Here is a 20,662-nt window from a genome sequence, read left to right on the forward strand (position 1 = left end):
GTGGCCTGGTTCCCTGCCCTGTTCTCTTGCAGTCTGGACTTCTTTAACCCCCCCACCCCCACCCCAGCTCCTCCTTTGAATGGTTTGTTGAGGGGCCTCAAGGGCCCCGCCTCCCTCGAATCGCTGCTCCCTCACCCCGTCCTTCTCTCTGTCCCCACCCTGAAGTGCTTCCGGCTGTGGCAGCATGTGGGGCCAGATGCCGAGGCCCCCTCCTCCATCTCCCATGTCTTAACCTCCCAGCCTGAGGCTTCCCCAGGGGAGGCTCACCTCATTCTCTTGTTGACTTCCTGCTGCCCCTGGGGTGTCACTTGGGTCCCCTGACCCAAGGGGCCTCCGCACTTGGACTTCAGCCCATCTTCTTGCCTGCCTCTGGCTCTCATGCCAGGCGCCCCTCTGGCTCAACTGCTCCTGGTCCTGCTGACACACCTGGTTGGTCACTCTCAGCTCATGTGCACAGGTGCACACACATACTCGTGCACATACACACATGTGAGGCCTCGCCTGGGCTTGGGGCTCCAAAGCTGCTTCAGACCCCTCCACCTCCGTAGGGCCCTCCTGCTAAGCACCCCCCCCCCACCGCCCCCCGCCCAGTCCACATGCTGGGACACTGTTGTGTTGTTTGGTGAGTGTCTGTGGGGAAGAAGCCTGCTCAGATGCTTTCCACAGCGCCCTGTGCACAGTGGTTGTCCTTTCTGGGCTTTCTGGAGCATGTCTGAACTCAGGTGGTCAGAGCATGCTCTTTATTAATGTACTTTTTCTAACTGAGATCTCCAGATGCATATGGTTCCTGGTCCTTTGACATGCCTCATCTGTGTCTCCAGCTCCATGGGCGTCATCCATATTTGAGAAAGGGCTGTGGACCCCCCATTTTGACGCAAATGACTGGTCAAGCCTCCTGGGCTGTTGAGAGACAGCCCACTCTGCCCCAGGCCCATGCCACACGGTGTTGGGACAGCCTGGGGGTCCTCACAGCTCTCTACAGTCCTCACCAGTTTGTTCAGACCACTTCTTTTCAAGGGGTGGTTCTTGCATGGTGCCCCATCTGGTACCTTGAACCCTGAAGTTGTCATGGCTCCATGCACTGGACTGTCTATGCGTCCGTCCAGCCTGCCAGATGTGGGACCAATGGGCCCTTCCCTCCCCTTTTGCTTATTTACTCTGAGCTCAGCTCACTAGTCCATGAACCTCCATAACAGGCTGGCTCCTGCATCCCACGCTCAGCATCACCCCAGCTGTCATTTACATGGACCAGTGCTTATGGGCATCATGCAGAGAGGGCAGGGCTGCGTCTCTCTTGTTTAAGGCCTGGGTCTCTGTTGGCCCTCTCTGGGGCTAAGCAAGCCCTCTGCCCTTTGCCCGGAAGTGTATCTGGGCCCCCTTCCCTTCAGCCTGTCCGGCTTCCTTCTGTCTTTATCACACGTCTGTGCTGGCCATGAATTACTGTCGTTGTTTATCTGAAACAATTTTTCTTCATGGTGGGAGGTCCCCGGCCACTTATGTCCTCGCTCCTCTGTAGAGGATGCATTGTTTTTGTCTAGCTCCTTTTAAGGTTTTGTCCTTATCTTTTGATTTTGGCCTGGCTGTGTGTTTGTCGTCTGTTGTATTTTTTCCCCTAATACACAGAGGAGTTCAGAGCATCTCACAGAGGCACCGTATCCCCACCACCTCACTCCCGTTCCCCCGTTACTATACTTTCCCGAGTATACTGAGGGTTGCAATGAGGACCTGGAGGGCAGCGGAAATGGGGTATCTCTCAGTAAACACACAGAGTCTTGGTCTGTTATCTGGCAGACCCTGGGGACCTGGGGATTCAGAGCTGATTAAGGGGGGCCCGCAGGTGACCCAGGAGCCCAGCAGGAGGAGCATGGGTGAGGCACGGTGGTCACCTGAGAAAGGAGAGTCTCTGGACTTGGTGACTGGGAACAAGCAGAGGTTCAGTGTAGCGGGGTCTGGGAGAGAGGTTTATGGGAGGGATGAGCTGTGCAGAGGCAGTAGTGGTCCCTCTACCTGAGAGTGTCTGGGTGGGTGGAGAGGACATGCATGTGGGGACAGTGCTCTCAGTGCACGTGACACGTTTGGACTCTGCGGGAGGGGCTGCAGTTAACACAGGAGTCTTATTCCAGAAGACCTCGAATATTACACGAAATGGTTTGGATTCTACGTCGAAGGTGGTTAGGTGGGAACGTTGATGCGCTCTTAGCTGCTTCATTGTCACACGTGTTTATTTTCCCATTTAAGGCATGGACGACAAGAACGCCTCGAAGCTGAATGAGCTCATTCAGGCTGGGTGAGTAGGGCTGGTGGGAGATGCTGCCTGTCCCTTCCGGGAGTTTGCACTTTTCTCTGAAATACAGACCTTGAGATGTGTGCAGTTTTCTCCCCTTTCTTTAGTGAGAACCATTAAATCCCCAACTCTGCAGAGTCAGCCCTGACTCCCTCTCAGTTGAGCACTTGCCCGGGCCGGGGGTGGGGGTGGGGGTTGTCCTGCCCTCAGTGTCGTGGGGGGAGGCCCCTCATCCTCCTGCAGGGCTCCTACTAGGGTGGCGTAGTGTTGGCTCTCTTGCTTCCAGAAGGCCGTCCCTCCCGGCCTTCCTGTTGTGTTTTTCTGGTCTCCCTGCACCTCTTCTGATAGCGTTTTTGCCTCCTCTGCCCGCCATTCCCTCTAGTGCCTCTGGGCGTGAAGCTGCATCTAACTCTCTGTTCTGCCCTCACTCTTGGCCTCCAAGGGCTCACAGTTTTCCTGATGACACACAACCACTAGGGACCCCGACTTAGCCCTGGCTGCTGTGACTGGTTCTGCCCCAGAGATGCTGTACCAGGACTCACTGCACAGAAAAGCCACTGTGCTGGGTCCTTGCGTTGTCCACCGACATTTTGGCTCACCTGCTGGCCCCCTGCGCTCTGACAACCATGCTAGTAGGTCTCCAGCCTCCAGCCCCGTGTCTGACCCTGAGCCACTCTTTAGCTTCCGGGACTGCTCCCCTCCCCCCATACCGCTGCTTCGGGACTGGCTCAGCGCTGTCCCCAGCCTCTCCTGTCCCCGTACTCTCCCCTTTGGCCTCTATAAGTCTTCCCAGGGCCTCTGTTACCTTTTCTGGGTGAAGGATCCCAGATCTAACTTGTCCCACATTTCTCTGCTTCAATTTGTAAATCCCATTATAACCCAGATGTCTCCTGTGTGCCACCTGGAAGTCTCCAGCCGCTCTTCCTGAGAAGATGTCCCCCACCTCGCACTGTGAGAGTCCCTCACTCAGCCGCCTCTCGCTCCTCTCTCTAGTCAGTTGGAAGCACTGCATGTGACCTGTCCTTTCCCTTCACCCCTGGCCTCTCTCACAGCTGCTGTGGCTCAGTCTGCTAGCCATGCTGCCATGCTGGACTCCATGGCCCAGCCCTGACCACCCTGTTCTGTGGTTGGGATTCTGTGTGTCTGGATTTCTCACCTGCTGTGGAACCCTCATTGGCGGCCGCCCTGTCCCTCCCACTCACCCTGCCAGAGCTTCCGTGCTGTCCTCTGGACCTTTCCTCTCTTTGTCGTGGATGGACCCATCTACCATCCCCAGACCCCTGCTGGTTGAAGTTCCACTGTCCCATAGGTCAGAGTGACCCTAGAAACAGTTTCCACTGGCCTCTGCTATGTCCACAGGACTTCGTCTTCCTGCATCCTGGTTGCTTTCTGCCCTCGGCCTGGTGTTGGATGGCCTGGGAGCCCCTCCCTCAGGCTGAGTGCCTGCCCAGCGTCTGCCCTGACAGAGGCTCGAGTCGGGTTCTCCAGGCTCTATAGCTATGAACTGCCACCCATTTGGAGCCTGAGAGTAGCTAGGTTGTAGGTATCAGTGCCATGCGAAAGAGCAGTGAGTCACCCTCACTTCAGGGGATTGCAGGTGGCGTGGCCAGCTTGTGTCATTGGGCACTTGGAGCCTCCTGGAGGTGTGGGGGAGTATGGTCGGAGGCAAATAGGGAAAGAGGCCGCTGGCCTCGGCCCTGAGGGTTGGTTGGTACCACTGCCCCCGTTCACCTGCTACAGCTTCAGCCTCTGGCCTCCCTTCCCACCCCAACACCTGCCCTGTGCCCGGCAGGTGGAAGCTGTTTGCTCTAGGATCTGAGATATTCTGGCCGGGTTGTGCATATCAGGACCTTTATTAAGAAGGTGCAGGATCCTTGGCTGAGGTTTCTGATGTTAGTGTCTCCCCAGCAGGTGATGGAGTTGCCCTGTGATGGAGAACTCTCTCCCGTGATGCAGTTTTGTTGGGCAAATCTCACTGTACGTTTGATTTCAGTTGCCCCAGGTTGTTGAGTGAAGGGTTTTCCCAGCTCTTTGTTCTGTGCTCAAGGGCACTGGGGCTTGTTTGATGGAAAAGCAGTGTGTTTGCTTGGCTTTGTCTTAGTTGTGTCTCGAGAGCCAGCACAGAGAAGAGATTGCCCTGTGGGAATGTATGGGGACTGTCTCTTGAGTTTCTCGGGGACACATGTGCCTATTCCTCACAACTGATAAGGGTTATGAAGAAGACATGTTTTGATAAGTTTGAAAATGGCCAGAGGGTCAGTTTTAGGGCCTGCTGGAGAACGCAGAGCCCAAGGCTCTGAGCTGACCATCCAAAGGTAGGGGAAAACCCAGGAGCAGAGTTGAGGCTTCTCAGGCTCAGCCAGGTCCTGGCTCAGTGAAGCCCCGTGGTGGCTAGAATGGTTCAGAGAACACAAGGATTCCAGGGCGTGTGCACACCACACATCTGTTTTGCATCTTTATTTGGTAACATAGTATTGGGTCATAATCTGACTAAAAAAATTAATGTCTGTGAGTCCGTACTGATAAAATCAATGATGGAATAAACAAATAAGTAGGAAACAAGAGAAATCTCCTGTGTAGAATTCCATGTAATTTACATAGACCCTCCGCCCTTGAGGGGTGGGGCATAACTTCCCTCACTTAAGTGTGGGCTGCCCACAGTGACCTCTCTGAAGAGGATATATAGCAAGGACTGTGGGGGAGAAACTTGACAGGTGTGACCTCAGCCAGGAGATCAAGGTCACCTTCAACAGTGACAAGTCAAATTGATGGCCTGGAAAGCCCTGAGGCCCTAGCCTGGAGGAGCATTCGGCAGAGGGCTGGGTGCCCTCAGCTTCTGCTCTCTTGCTCCTTCCTCCGGGCCCTGTCATCGAAAGTGATCTTCAGGGGTTGGCATCTTCCCCTCGGCAGTACATCCTTGAGATGAGTCCATGCGGCTGTGTGGATCCATATGTAGTTCGTGCCTTTTGTGGAGTAGTGGCCCCATTGTGGCTGTTCCATGGTCTGTTCATCCATCCCCCCGTCAGGCACATGGGCTGTTGACAGACAGTAAATGCTCAGCACCAGCCTCCAGGGCTTTGTTCACCTCACCTGCGCAAACCCCCGGGAGAATGTAGTGGGTGTGTCCTGACTTCACGAGGAGCTGCCAAACTGCTTCCCACACATCCCACACTTGGTGTTACCAGTTAATTTTTTTGAGTCATCGTAGTGTGTGAAGTGGTGTCTCATTGTGGTTTCGATGTGCATTTCCCTGGTGACTAATGATGTCGAGCATCTTTCTTGTGCTTATTGGCCATCTGTGTATATTCTGTGGAGGAGTGCCTCTTCAGATCTCATGCCCATTTTCTTACTGTTGAGTTTAGTGTGTTCTTTATATGCTGTGGATGTGAGTCTTGTCAGACATGCGATTTGCTGATATTTCCTCCCAGTCTGTGCCTTGTCTCGTCATTCTTTTTAGCGTTGTCCTTCATGGGAGAGAAGTTTTCAACTTTGATGAAGTCCAATTTGTCATCTTCTTTTATGGATTGTGCTTTTCATGTCATATCTGAGAAGTCTTTGCTGAACTCGAGGTCACAAAGTTTTTTCCTTTTTTTCTAAAAGTTCTATGGTTTGACATTTAAATCTGTGACCCATTTTGAATTAATTTTTGTGCACGTTGTGAAGTTTATGCTGAGGTTCAGTTTTTGGCCTGTGGGTGACCGGTTGTTTTGGCCCCACCAGCTGAGAGGCCTGTCTGTCCTCCATTCACTGCTTTTTTACCCTTGTCCATGGTCTGTTGATTGTACCATGTGGGTCTGTTTCCAGACTTTAATTCTGTCCCACTGATTTATTGTAGTTCTTTAACCAGCAGGCATCAGTTTTTAAGAACAGAGCAAAAAGCCTGTGAAGGTGAAACAGAGATGGGTGGAAATGGTAAGGTGCCTGTGGAAAACTGCTCCTTGACTGAAGACCAAAGAGCATTGTGTATTTAACTAGCTTCCTGTCCATGCTTCTCATGCAGACTTCTTCCAATTAACTGTCAGTCTCCTTTTGTTATAAAATTGTAGAATTAGATTAAGGAGTAAATGAACTGAGAAAAGCTCTAAAATTAAATCTTACTATATTGGTCACAGACCCAGTAGCACAGAATTTAGCACATGCTTATTAGATTTATCAAGTGGATTTATCAAGTGACTTTGCAGAGAAGAAAATAAACCTCAGATCCAAAAAGAAAGCCCAACTCCTGCGCACGTAGAAGAATCGCTCTGTTGCCTGTTTTGTCAGAGGGACACTAGTGGAAGGTTCAGATGAGACCCTCTGTGTTGTTCCACTCAGTCCAAGGTCAGGATGTGACTCTCCTGCACATGCTGAGCCAGGCCTCCACCTGTGCTGCTCCAGCCTCGTAGAATTTACATTTGTGAGCCGAGGAACCTCAGAGGGATTCTCTAATCGTAAAAAAAGGGGCTGCTCAATTTCACTTTAAAAAAAAAGAAAAAGAAAAAGAAAAAAGGAAGTCACAGAACAGTAGTTTAACGGAAAATGTGATTATCACAAACACAGGCACCATGTGACACGCACCACCCCCAAACCCCTACTCTTTAAATCCCGCCACTCTGCTGTGTTACATTTGGGACAGGTGGGCAGAGCCATCCACTTGTGCCCAGAGCCCTTTGTTGGAGGAGATTGTCTGAGAACTGACTCAACGCTCTTGGTCTCCCTCCTGCAGCCTCACCCCACATCATTCACACCTGTTGTAGTGCTTTGCTGCCTGTGTCTCCCCGGGGTTGACGTGGTTAAGACTCAAGCCCTTGGTCTCTGTAGAGACCTTGTTCCCTGCAGACTCATCCTCTCTAAATCACCCCTCCTGACACAGTGGTTGGAGTGGGGTTGGTGGGGAGCTGGCTTCCTGAGGTCTTCTTGCCTCTTTGGCTGGGCTTCCAGAATCTCAGCTTTGCTCTGTGATGTCCTGTGTTTGATTCCCAGCAGAGGAAGGGCTCAGTTGGTACTTGAATGGGGGTGGGTGGAGGACAGGTAGACAGATGAATGGAAGGGTAGATGGATGGATGGACAGATGGACAGATGGGAAGGAATTACATCTGCTGTGAGTAAGTTGGTGCTAGAATCGTTGAACTTTCTGTGCTGACTGACTTTCCTCAGCTATTAGTCCTGACCCCTGTAGGACCTTGCTGTTTGGCCCTCGAAACCCTTGCTTCAAGCCTTGCAGGCTTTGGGGGTGAAGGTGAAATCCACTGAGAAGGGGATTGAGACTCAGTACTGCTGAAATCAGAGCTTGTTTCCCATCTAGGAAGGAGGAACATGAAGCCCAGCTTCCCAGGAGGTGGAGGCTGTAGAGAAGCACTCTTCTCCCAGGCCTGCTGGAGCCTGGCTGGCTTCTCCATCACACGTGTGCACTTGGGGCTGCTCCCTCAGTCACACTGCAGGGAGTGCGTGTGAGAGGCCCTCCCCTGTGGCCGTCCACTTGAGACCACTGTTTGCATTCTGATCCCCAATTTTAGGCAGTATTGTTTTAGAATAAGACTTCTAAAAATTACACAAGTGATGCATGAATAATTCTTATGAAAATGTCACAGTATAAATATATATAAAATATAAGACTACCCCATCCCACACCCCTCTCCAAAAATGACCACTTGATAAAAATTCTGTGTATCTTCTAAATTTTTCCCCTCAGGGAATTTATGTGCGTAAATACAGTTACAAAAACAAATATGTACAAATATAAATATATAATTTTTCCACACCTTTGGGAATACACTACACGCTCTCTCTTTTTTCACTGAATATTTTTTCACGGAATGTTTCTTAGAAACCCAGTAGCAAGTACAGGAGCAGCTGTCTCACCTGAAGTGATCACAGCTGGGAGTTGGTCAGCCTACCTTTACTGAGTATTTCTGAAGCCTTCCAAGTGTGCTTTTTAGAATGAGTTATTTTTTGTGGCCTTTATATTCGTTTCATCAGTTAAATAGTACTATTTCTTTAAAGTATGTAATCCTAACACTACGTAAACTACTACCCCACAGTGTTCAGATGGCATGTCTCCCACAGCGGTGACGGATCGTGGACAAGCCCTGTTGACTGGGCCTGCCTGCGCGTCGGGGTGGGTGGTGGGACACAAGCACGTGACCCCCATGCCTGCTGATCACCAGTGCCCTGGACTCCCTGGGCCCTGCTGGTGTGGTTTACAGAGGGACTAGGGAATGTCGCTAACATGGAGAGGTGGTCACTAGAGGTGGCTTGAGAGGTCACGTAGAGGTGGATAAGCCCTTCTGCTCTGGAGGGACCCCCAAGGAGGGGGGTGGAGCTTGCTGTCTGATGTCTGAGGGGGGATCCAGTGAGTAGGCAGGAAGGTGGGGTGCACGTCCTGAGCTGCGGGCATCCTCTTGGCAGCGTGAGACATGCTTAGCAAGGCAGAGTCACAGCTCTGTCATTTGTGTTCTCTGCACCTGCCTGCGATCCTGGGACATGTGGGGCCTGTCTTTGGGCGGAGCACGAGCTCTAGAGGCCAGGATGGGCACTCAGCTGGGGCCCTTCAAGCTCCATTGGTGCAGGACAAGCTGGTCTTCGGTCAGTGTGCTGAGTGGGGAGTGACTGTTCATTTAAAACTCCCTTCTCAGGGCCACCACGGTGCGTTACAAAGGAAGGAACCTGCGGATCAAGGCACCCATGTGCCGAGCCCTGAAGAAGCTCTGTGACCCGGACGGTAGGTCAGATGCGGGTGGGGTGGGCCCATCAAGGGGTGTTGTCCAGCTGAGCTGGGAGCATCTCGCGGTGGCTCTGTGCCTGAGCCCACATGGTCCGGTCCTGCCCGTGGGCAGCTCCTGGACTAGAAGGAACCTCCTTGTCCCAGCGCTGTGTCCACTAGTGAATCAAGCCCATTCAGAAGCCACAGCTGTCCTCAAACAGAATGTCTGTGGTATCCAGGCAAGTCTCCCAGGGCCTTAGCACTGGCACTCCTCGAGGGGCTCCTGCCAGCCCTGCTTTCACCACAAGGCTACCCCCTGCTCCACTTTGATGCCCTTAGACATCCGGCCAAGGGCTGGGCTTTCTCACTAAGGTCCATCTATGCCAGGCGCTCATGACTCCTTCCTGTTGCAGGCTTGAGTGACGAAGAAGACCAGAAACCAGTGCGCCTGCCCCTTAAAGTCCCTGTAGAGCTGCAGCCGCGGAACAACCATGCGTGGGCCCGCGTGCAGAGCCTCGCCCAGAACCCACGGCTCAGGTAGTGTACTCGGTGTTTGGGCGAGTGAGCTTTGAGGGATGGGGCTGGAGAGGGCAGCTTTGGGCTCCCTCGGGGACTCTGGGTGAGCAGCAGTTGTCCCTCCAGTGCTCTGACCAGGTGCTCTGCGTTCTCTGAGATCAGGAGGGGAACGTGGAGGGGTTGCATGGCACGAGGGAGCCTGGAAGCACCGAGCTGCAGTTCTGTACTTGGGCAAGGGTCTTGAGGGCTGAGAGCGGATGTAAAAGGATACCACGGTTGCAGGGTGATGGCTACAGTATCTCTCCCTCTTCCCCTGGAGACCCCTTTTCTTTCCTCTCCTACCATCTCCCTGATTTGTGTCTGATTTATGCACAGGGTACCACTAGGTCTGGATTGTTTTCTATTTGCATGTTGTTTTTTTAGATTCAGGTAAAATTCACATAATACAGAATTAACAGTGAGCCCTTGTGAGGGGCCCAGTCCAGGGCGCTGGGTACCTGTACAGTGTTGTACAACTGTGACCCCAATCTAGTTCCAGAAATTTTCATCCCCCCAAAAGGAATTGCTACGCCCACTGAATGCTCACTCCCCATCCTCCTCCTCTCCCTCTCCCAGCCACCGCCAGTCTTTCTGTCCCTATAGATTGGCCTGTTCTGGACATTTCATGTAAATAGGATCATACACTAGTCCTTTCGGTCTGGTCTCTCTCTGTGAGCGTCACGGTTTTGTCCATGCTGTACCCAGTGTCAGGACTTCACTCCTTTGGATGTATTTTTATTTCCTTGGGTTTAATTATGGTTAGATCCACCCTTCTTGAATCCAAAAGGAGCTTCGTAGAAGAGGATGGTGGGTGGTACCAAGGCCTAAGTCCTAGTTGAGACCTGGTACTGTAAAGGGCACACGGGATCTTTCTTATCTTTTCTTGCAGCTTCACATGGGTCTCCAGTTATCTCAATTTAAAGGGTTAGGTTTTAAGAAAAGGAGCCAGTGGCTCTCCTGGGACATCATTGGTGCCCCTTCCAAAATACCATGGCATCGTCTTGCTGCTGCAGCCCCCGGGACCTCTTGAGAAGGTTCCCTCCTCATGTCTGAGCCTCCCATTTCCTGTCTTGTTTCTGTGTAGGATGATCGTGGAGCTCCATCGAAAAGTCTCCAGCCTCATCGAATTCTTAAAGCAGAAGTGGGCACTTCATGAAGTGAGAATTGTATCTTTTTCTTACTAAAGCAAGCCCTCCCCCAACTCTGCAGCACCCTGCTGCCTGAGTGTAGGATCTCCCTTTTCGATCCTGGGATTGCAGTGGGGCCCCATGGGGCAGAGCAGCTTGCTATGTGATGATGTAGAACGGCTGGTTGTCCTCTGGGTTTTGGGTCTGAGCCCACTTTCGACCTCCCTGCAGCGTTAGACCTCTGTCCACCGGCCCTCCATGGTGTAAGTGGCTGCTGTCTGGCCCTTGGGGTATGGCCAGAGCATCCCTGCCAACAGGTTGAACGAAATGACCAAGGGCAGCCCCAGACCTAACATCTTTGTGGCCTTGGCTTGTAGCCCTGCCCAGTCCCCAGTTAGGAGTGCGAGTGATGATGGTGAAGTCCCCAAGGACAGTGGGCCTGGCAGGGGGGGCGTGTGCTGCTGCAGATGGTTCCTTAACATATGCTCAGCGGAAGACGTTGGAGGAGCGGCAGCTACAGGACTCGTTCTCGGAGCCATCACAGGAGAAGGTGGCACTGCACCTGTTCCCGGGAGAGAACTGCACGGTGACACCACTTCCAGGCGTAGCCCGAGTGGTGCACTCGAAGGCCTTCTGCACCGTGCACTGGCAGGAGGGTGGCCGATGCAAACAGAGTGCCAAGGACACCCACACGCTGCCTCCCGCCCAGATCCTAGGCATCCAGAGTGGGCAGGGCACAGCCCGGGGCCAGCTGAAATGCCCTCGGGGTGGCGCTGAGGGTAAGGGCGGGGGCCGGCCCCCTCCCTCCGCCGATGCCTCACAGAGCTCTGGGGAGAGTTCCCCTGAAAGTGGCCCTGGGGAGGGGGCCGCCCCGAGTTTGAGCAGCCCGGATGTTCCCGACAGGCTTCCCCCTGGACTCCAGGACACTGGGGGACGGCTTGAAAAGACCCCTGTGGCCGGTCTTGCAGAGGGTGTGGATGGCCCTGCTGGGGAGCCTGGGGCCCTGGTGTGTGCCTGCAGCCAGCTCCCAGAGCTAGAGGATGAGCTGTCCCTCCTCGACCCCTTCCCCCGCTACATGAAGTCTTGTCAGGACCTCATCATCCCTGACCAGTGCCGCTGTGCAGACCTGCGGCCCTCAGGGTGTGCCTCCCCAGAGACTTGTGTCCCAAGCGGCACAGAGGTGGCCGACCTCGCCCGGGCCAGGGCGCTGTCCCCTGTCCGCATCCCACCCGGCCCAGAGCCTCAGCCCAGCCCTGGGCTCCAGCCGGATCTTTGCACTAAAGACTTGGCAGACGCGCCTGTGGAGGAGCCCCAGGAGAAAGTGAGCCCCGCGGACCCCCCACCACCTCAGGGTCAGCCTGCTGCCAAGCTGCCGAAGGACGTCCCCGCCAGCCGGCTCGCCCAGCAGCTCCGCGAGGAGGGCTGGAACCTGCAGACCTCTGAAAGCCTTACGCTGGCCGAAGTCTACCTCATGATGGGCAAGCCCAACAAGCTGCAGCTGGAGTACGACTGGCTGGCAGTGCTGGGCCCTGAGGGCCAGGCCAACGGCGGGCAGGCCCAGGGCCCACGAGCCGGCTCCCCACCTGCTGCCTTCCACAAGCAGCGCCTCCTCAGCTGCCTCCTGAAGCTCATCTCCACTGAGGTCAACCCCAGGCTCGTAAGTGTGGGTGGGGGCCCTCCAGGGGCTCACAGCTGGGGGTCCAGAGAGGAGAGACCAGCCTTGTGGCGGGCGCCCAGGGGCCCCACTTATCACTCCCTGGCGTAGGCTGCACAGAGCATGTGGTCAGGCCCTGGTTCCCTGCAGGTGTGGGTTCTGGTCCTGTGGGACTCAGTCTCCAAAGACAACCACCAGACCACACCTTACCGCGCTCTGGTGATTCCACTGAGCCTGAGCGTTCAGGCAGGGGGACAGAGGTGCAGAGGCATGGTGGCAACCGTGGCTGGGAGCTGAGCTGGGGTGGGCTTTGTCTAGCATAGGAACGTTGCTGCCTTCAGCAGATGGAACGACAAGGCTGAGTGCACACTTTGGAAAGGCTGTTCTGGGAGGACGGCAGTGGCACAGCCTTGATGCGGGGAGTGGAGCTGGGAGGGACAGACAGGACACTGAGGCTGTGGGCAGCACGGTGTGGGGCTGTGCCCAGGAGACCTCCGCGGGCAGCTGTCCAGGAGGCAGCTGGTTGGAATGGTCCGGGGCTCCTCAGGAGGCTTTGGGCCTTGAGGTGCCAGAGCCCAGGCAGTGGCTGTGATGGCCCCAGGAAAGGGCACCATGCCAGGTGGGCCCAGCCACAGCCTGTGACCCCCTACCTGGGGAGGTGGCCAGCAGAGCCCGTAAGTGGGGCCAAAGGTGCTATGATCAGAAAGTCTAGTTAACTCCCCTGGCATGAGAGCAACGTTCTGAGGCAGACGGGGCTGGAAGTACAGCCCTTGTGTCATAAGGTGGCGGCTCATAGCCTCCAGGAGGAGGGGCTGGTGGAGCTCATCGTGGCAGCCTCACAGAAATTGGGTTCAGGTCACATTCCGAACCAAACGCTCCCACTTCTCCCTGGCAGACAGCACGCAGCCTGCACTTGTTCTGCCACTGTTTCTGGGAGCGTCTCCCACTGGACTCATGTCTGCTGTCTCCCGGCGGTGCTCAGCAGAGCACTCAGTGGGTGAACGGGCATCATGTGAGACACGGCTCTGGCAGGGCCCACAGTGGACTTCTTGGCCCACAGGCAGGTGTGGGTAATATTGTAATGACCGGAAAGAGACGATGAGGTTAGAAAACTTTTTCAAGTTTGGCTTTTGGGGGAGGTCAGGAGAGGATACTGGGGAGATGGGAGCAGGTCCAGGACCCTAGGGAAGGAGGTCAGGCCAGGCTGGCTCCCGAGAAGGCAGCAGTTCCAGAACACAGCAAGGTACTGGCCTTGGCCTCACCTGAGAGAGGAGAGCAGAGCAGGTTGGACATGTCATCGTAGAGAATGTGAAACAGGGCACTCAGAGCCGTGGTTCCCAAAGTAGGGTCCCCATCCAGTAGCCCGAGTGTCACCTGGGAACTTGTCAGAGATGCAGGTTCTTGAGGCCCAGGAAACCATGTTTTGACACCTTATGATTCTGATGCAGCTCAGGTGTGAGAATTGCTGGCTAGAGACCCTGTCATAGACTGGGGACCTTGAATTAGAGATCGCCTGCCTGGCCCTGCAGCCCCTCCTGTGGTTTCTCTGTGGGGCAGGGCTCTGACAGACGAGGGCTGTGGGTGGCTGGGCCCCAGAAGACTGCTGGGCACTCAGGTGGGAGGTTAGGTATTGAGACCGAATGAACTGAGTAGGAGGAGACATGGGCAGGGGTCCTGGATGGGAGAAGGTGGGTCAGGACTGGTTCAGAGGGCCGTGGGAGGCACAGGAGCAGGTGCAGAGCAGACGGGGCTGGGCCTAGAGCTTGGGGAGTGAGTTCCGTCACTTGGGAGCCCCAGAGAGGTGTCGGGTGTGGGTGTGGGGGGAGCGGGGAGGCTGGGCCGTGATGTGGCTGAGAACAGAGGTGAGGGAAGGGCTGGCTCTGTGGTGGGGCCGTGGCCTCAGGCAGGGCTGACAAAACCCCTGAGGTTAGGATTTTGACTCAGCAGAGGGCTCTTTGGCCGTGACTGTGTTTGAATTTAGGAATTAAATCTGTATTTCCTCCCTCTGACTCAAAGTCAGAGGAGGCTTTAAGAAGGCGAGTCAGTGTCGCTTGCCATCCAGTGTCCCTCCCGTCACCCTACGACGGTGAGGCTTATCTGAGCCGCTGAGGCCGTGAAGGCAGAAGGCGCCCGGAGCACAATGCTAGTGTCCCTGAGTGCTGCTGGCCTGGTGGCTTCTAACCAGCCCGCTCCCTAGTGCCCTGGGGATGCTGACCTGCACAGCCCAGGCATGGTCTCCAGGCCCCTTGCTGTCCTTCCATATTCGAGGGTGTCTCCATGCCTCCTGCTTGGGGTGTGCCGTCTGGAAGCATCATTCATGTGCTGAGTTTGGCTGATGTTTCGGCCCATTTCTGTCTCAGGCTCCTGAAGCAAACACTGGCTCCATGGCCTCAGCAAGGCCAGCCCAGGAGGAGCCATCAACGACCCCCCCGGGGAAAGTGGTGACCGTCAGCTCCCGGAGCCCACGCTGCCCTCGAAACCAGGCTGCCCTCCGCCATGGCAAGACCTTCTCTTCCAGCTCCACACCCTGCTCCTCAGGTGAGGCTCGGGTGGCCATGCTGAGGCTCACCATCTTGCACCCTTGCTGGGCTTTGGGGGCCGCACAGAGCTGAGGGCCCAGGAGTGCCTGGGGTCTGGCTCCACTCAGTTGGCCACAGTCTGGTGGACGGTATGCAGGTACAGAGCCACCACTTCCTCGTAGGAAGTGCAGGGCCTGTAACAGAAGGCTTTTGGGTCCTGGGGTGCAGGAGCTGACTGGAAACATGGGGGACCCTTGCCTGTCTGGTCACTTGGGGCACCTTGCTTTGTGCGGTCAGCAGAAGCCTCCAAGTCACACCGAGTTGGTGTCTTAAAGTCTGAGAAAGGTTGATTCTTTCTGAGTCTGACTGAGACTGTTTTCCTTTACATAGAAGTATTGGCATAACAAAACCAGCAGTTCAGGGATCCCCAGTGGTTGAACACAAGTCTTGAGAAGAAAGATGGGCTCACCTGCTGGTCCACAGTTTTATCTGAGAAGTAATTTAAATTCAGGGCCTTACTGGATTACATGGCACCTAAAACCTGGGATAAATATGACCTGTTCCTGTATCAGTTTCCTTGCTTAGTGTTTTTTTCTTCATAAAACAAATTATCATGGCCAGACTCATGAATTCTGCATGAATTTTAAGGAATAAGAAATGTGCATGTTCTGGGGTCCTGCCCCTCCATGCCCCAAACATGAGTCCGTGGTGGTGCATCTGAGCCCTGCTCTTCCTCACCCAGCACAGCCCTGCAGCTTCTCCCCAGAGGGACCTGAGAGACGGGGGCAGGACCACGGGGCTGGGGACTGGTGCGTTTCTTTGTGTCCTGTTCCCTGAAGGCCCCCACACCAGGCAATCAGGGCATCGTTACTGCCTCCATGGCGGGATGTTCTTGCTTCAGGACCATGTCCATCCTAGTGCCTTAAATGTCCCACACTGGACAGGGCATCTCTGGTAGTAACCCATGTGTGTCATCTGAGAAGCCATCCACTTCTGTTTACTCTGATCTTGACAAGTGCCCCCAAAACTTGTAGCAGCTGTTTAGTTAAACAGACCTAGTGTCCTGGTGTGTTGACAGTTCTCTGGGGTTATTTTCAGTTTGGAGGATGTCATGAGCTTTGTGTTTGCTCTTACTGTGTTTTAAGTAGCCTGCCTGTAAAATGCTTGAGAATTCTGTTTCCTCGAGAACACTTGGCGGTGGCTTTTGAAAAAACCGAGGCTGCCATGGTGTCGGGCTCCCCACCTTCTGCACTTACCTTCTGTTTGCCTCCTCACCTTTATCCTGTTTCCTTGCTGTGGCTCATGAGGAGGGCGGCAGCAAACTGTGAGTCAGTTGTCCTTATAGGTGAAGGCACGTTAATCAAACGTTGGTCGATGGCAGGGCTGGCTGGTGGGTTGTATAGTCTTTTCCTGCCTTCCCTTCTGGATTTAAATTTTTGTGACTCTGAACTCTTCAATATCCACGCTCTTTCTCTCAGTTGAGGATGCTTCTAGCCAGGGCACCTGCAACGCTAGAGTCCAGACTGGTGCTTAGAAGACCTGGTGTCTGGACTGTATGTCGATTTAATCACAAGGATTTACACATAAAGAATAAAGAAAGGGGACCTGTCCCTACCAAGAAGTGAGGGTGCTCTGCTGCGGCACCTCTGATGATGAAAAGAACGAGCAGAGTCCCCAAATAGCAGTTCCTGGATAAACAGTTCTGTCCTTGTATCTCTGGGTCTGTTTTCTGTACAATCAGAGACGGAGACCAAGATTCAGCAAACCGTGGTCCCCAGCCTGCTCATCATAAAGAAAGGTTTTATGGTTCTTTGTGGTTCACAGCCACGCTCACTGGCTCCCACGTGGTCCCTGGCTGCTGCAGTGCTTGGAGCTGCAGAGCTGAGTTCAGCAGAGACCGTGAGGCCCTCGAGGCTGCTGTTTGGTATCTGGCACTGTCCAGAGAACGTGTGCTGACCTCTGGTCTGCAGTAGAGGATCTAGAAGGTTTTCCTAGCTCTGAAAAGTCTTCAAGGGTGAATCTCCCCTTCCCACTGAGGATCAAACAAAGTGGTAAAGTGCTTTATCTTCTCAAGGAAAGTCACGATCTGCTCATAGTGGGAACTAGAATTCCAGGGAGAAAGAAAAGCAGATTTTTATGGGACTATGATACAGGAAATTCCTTTCAAGGAAACCCGAGAGGTTGTCGGGAACTCCTTTCTGATTTTCTTCTCCAGAGAATTCCCTTTGCCCCGGAGACGTTGCTGGGGGAGTGGAGTTGTGCTCATCCTCCCTTCTCCTCTAGGTTTGAGAAACCCTCCAAGACACCTCCTGGTGGCTGGTCCCTCTAGTACGGGAGGCAGTGACGCAGATGGGGGCCTTTTTGCCGTCCCCACAACTTTACCACCCAACAGCCGACACGGGAAGCTCTTCTCTCCCAGCAAAGAGACAGAATTGACTTTCCGTCAGCATCTGAACTCCATCAGTGTAAGTGCAGCGCCTCGAGGCCCTGTTAGCTGGGGCTGACCTGTGTGGGCCAAGAAAACTCTCTCAGGGGTCGGGCACTGTTTTCCTTACAGATGCAGTCGGATTTCTTCTTGCCAAAGCCCAGAAAGTTGCGGAACCGGCACCTGCGGAAGCCGTTGGTGGTCCAGGTCAGGAATCCTGTCCAGGCCCGGGTGCGCCCGACCTCATGGGGCCTTTCTGCCCAGCCTCTCCCCGCCTTCCCAATGGCTGAGCTGCCTGGGACACACTGGTTTCCTCCCATGTCTCAGATCCCTGCCCCTCCCTCCTTCTCACGCATAGGGTAAATGAAGTAGTAACAGTGACCCAAAAGTACCTGAAAATAAAGATAATCTTTGCACAGCATGAAAATCGTTTGCACGAAAGACAGAAAGTTCTAGAGATTCGAGTTCCAAGAATGTCCCAGATTGGGATATATTTGAGGGCTCTCAGAATATCTGTTTATAAATATGTGGTCAATAGAAGCAGTTGGCAAGGTATGTGGATTGGCCACAGGCCAAGCCTCTCCCGAGCTCACAGTGAATGCTGGGAGGCTCCATGGGGGCCATCTGCAGACCCGGCGGGAAGAGGCAGGGAGTAAGAGGCACGTGAGAGAGAGGACATTTTTATTAGGAGGTAAAAAGATAAAAGAGGTAAAGCTGAAATTCTGAAATAACCATGGGCTTAAATTTCTTGAATGTTTTTGTATTAAGGCATAGGCCTCTTTCTGTTAGACTCAGAAATCTCTTCCTCTCTTGACATTAATTTATTTGGAAATGAGAGATTGCACGACAGATCTTAGGAAGAAGATAAATAGATAAATTCTAAATCCCAAATATTTTTTGAGCAGGCTATTCTAACATTATGGCACTTAATTTTAGCGTATTTGGTTAAATATGTTAGCCCCCGGCCCGGGACACGAGAGGACACCCCCTGGCTGAGAGGAAGCTTGTGGCTGTTTGGTCGGGGGTCACAGCCAGGGTGCCCTCGTGGCCAGTTGCCATTTTGTTTTGTTTTTAAACAGCTGTTCTGATACGTAATTCACGGATCGTGAAGCTTGCCTAGGTCAAGTGGACAGTTAGTGGTTTTTAGTACATTCACAAGGTTGTGCAACCAGCAACACTGTGTAATTCCTGAACATTTTCATTACCCCAGACAGAAACCCCGACCTGTTACCTGTATCGTCCCTTCTCCCTGCCCTTGGGCCACTTCCTGTCTTTAGGGATTTGCCTCTTCTGGGCCGTTCACATAAATGGAATCAAACAGAATATGTGGTCTTTTCCATTTACGGTCTTTATTAAAAGACTTGTTGGCACAGGGCCAGGGTCCTTCCTTTCCGTTTTGTCCACGTTGCTGTCACACCACCAGGGGGACTTAGTAGCTGTGACAGAGACCGTGTGGCCCCAGAGCCTGGCCCTTTCAGAAAGGCGTGGTGCTGGCGCCGGGCACCTGCGGCTCCTGACCTTGTTCACAGTCACCCCGCTGGCCTGGCCCCTGAGCAGACCCCACAGCCTCTGCCCAGTGGTGCACCCGAAGTGGGTGCCTCTGACTCTTCTGGATGGCAGACACTTTGTCTGTTTTACGTGGATGACTGACAGCTTCAGCAGTTACTGCTGTTTCCTCTTGGATGTCAGCTGTCGGCACTGTCGAGGGGCCTGAGCACATGGGAACCTAATGGTTCATGCCTGGGCGCCCTGTGCGCGGGAGCGGGAGCAGCAGGAACCAGACGTCGGGTGGGGCCAGCGCCTCAGGGCCACGGCCCCTTAGTGTTATTTTCTTCAACCAAGTGTGAGGAGGCCCCGGATAAGGGGGTATTTTGTAACAGTCCATATCCAGTGGTTATCAATGTTTATAAGACTAGTCGCATTCAAGGCAGGTCCACAATGTTCTAGACTAATGGTAGGTCATTCTGACACCCCCGGTTTTCCCTGGGAGAGTTGATCCCCTAAATTCTCTTCAGAAAGGACCCAGTGTTCTGGGTCTGTGTCCATAGAACACAGCCATCCCCATACTGTCCCAGGAGCCTTGGATTATCCACTGTAGAACCGGAACCCCATCTGGTTACACTCAGTCCCTCTTGTCTAGAACGTTCCTTTACGATCCAGCACTAGTTTCCAAAGTGATTTTTGGTATTCGGGGGTTTTTTCATCACCTGATCGTTGACAGTTTTCCCTCCGCAGAGAACACTGCTTCCTAGACCATCTGAAAACCAGTCCCACAATGTCTGCTCCTTCTCCATCCTGTCGAACTCTTCCGTCACTGGTAAGCACCCAGGGCTTCTCAGGGGCTCCCCAGTCCTCACTCGCGTGGCCCCGTCTTTCAAAATGGCAGGCGTTTATTTCCATGGTTCTTTGAGTGACGTTTCAAGCATCCCTTTGTCCATTCTATCAACACACACTGCATGAGCGCCCTGTGCTGGGCCCGGGCTGCAGTGCGGGCAGGTGGGCCCCTGACAGGTGGTCTGCCAGGCAGCTTCCTTCCAAAGTGGGCTCAGATGGCCCTGTTTGAGATGCTTTGCTCAGTTCAGTTTAGAGGCGGATCTGTTGTCCATCCTCGGCAAGGTCTTGTCCGGCATTTTACGGGATAGATGTGTTCATGCTTTCATAGGTCTGTAAGCTCAGTGGGGCCCTGGCTCTTTGAAGTGAGTCTTCTTATATAGTGAGACTCTTTCAGTGAAACATATTCTGTGATTTATCTTTTTAATCAGTCTTAATTTTCACACTTCAGATTTAATTATTGCAAGACCCATACAGTTGTCAATTGCTTTTTCTCACACCTACTTTTCAACTGCAGAAAACATACCAGGAAAGAGCCAAGTTGCAGAGGCAGAATCCTGACATTAAGTCTGGTGCCCTGGCTGCCCCAGAGGAGCCTGTAGTTTAACTCGGGTGCAAGTCACCCTTAAAGGGGCATTCCCACGAGATGACAGTGGTGACCACAGCCTTATGGCAGCCCCCAGGAAGCATGGTGGTGCCTCTGTCATGGGTGACAGGGCCTTCTCCCCCTTGGGCCCTGTTAGACCTCTGACTTCTGCAAGTTAGCGAGCATTGGGATGTTCAGTGGTTTACAACTCAGCTCAGCTGCTGGGACCTGGACCACAGCAATAAAGGAAACTCTCTGTAGCCCCCAGTGTGCAGCCAAGGGGCTGGGCCTCATGAGGCTGACACATCTGCTTCTGTTCTCGTCCTCACAGGGCGAGGCTCGTTCCGGCCCATCCAGTCCTCCCTGACCAAAGCGGCGTTGTCTCGGCCAATTGTGCCCAAGGTCCTTCCACCCCAGGCCCCGGGCCACCTTGCCAGTAAGTCTCTTGGCCCAGCATGGTAACAGACTCCCTGCAGGGGTTCTGAGCCATGTTTCTGCT

At 53.8% G+C, this 20,662-nt stretch overlaps 1 protein-coding gene across 1 annotated transcript in view; it reads left to right on the forward strand.

Moving 5' to 3' along the window:
• Positions 1-20,662, forward strand: part of CRAMP1 (cramped chromatin regulator homolog 1) — a 53,817-nt gene that overhangs the window by 24,117 nt on the left and 9,038 nt on the right. Inside the window, exons 6-15 of the mRNA XM_032460101.1 lie at positions 2,239-2,287; positions 8,899-8,984; positions 9,380-9,503; positions 10,606-10,687; positions 11,139-12,305; positions 14,663-14,840; positions 17,105-17,286; positions 17,379-17,453; positions 19,482-19,563; positions 20,495-20,599. Coding sequence (XP_032315992.1) covers positions 2,239-2,287; positions 8,899-8,984; positions 9,380-9,503; positions 10,606-10,687; positions 11,139-12,305; positions 14,663-14,840; positions 17,105-17,286; positions 17,379-17,453; positions 19,482-19,563; positions 20,495-20,599 — 2,130 coding nt within the window. The remainder of the gene's footprint in view (positions 1-2,238; positions 2,288-8,898; positions 8,985-9,379; positions 9,504-10,605; positions 10,688-11,138; positions 12,306-14,662; positions 14,841-17,104; positions 17,287-17,378; positions 17,454-19,481; positions 19,564-20,494; positions 20,600-20,662) is intronic.

The sequence above is a fragment of the Camelus ferus genome, chromosome 18 (assembly GCF_009834535.1).
Source record: "Camelus ferus isolate YT-003-E chromosome 18, BCGSAC_Cfer_1.0, whole genome shotgun sequence".
In the NCBI taxonomy this organism is placed as follows: Eukaryota; Metazoa; Chordata; class Mammalia; order Artiodactyla; family Camelidae; genus Camelus; species Camelus ferus.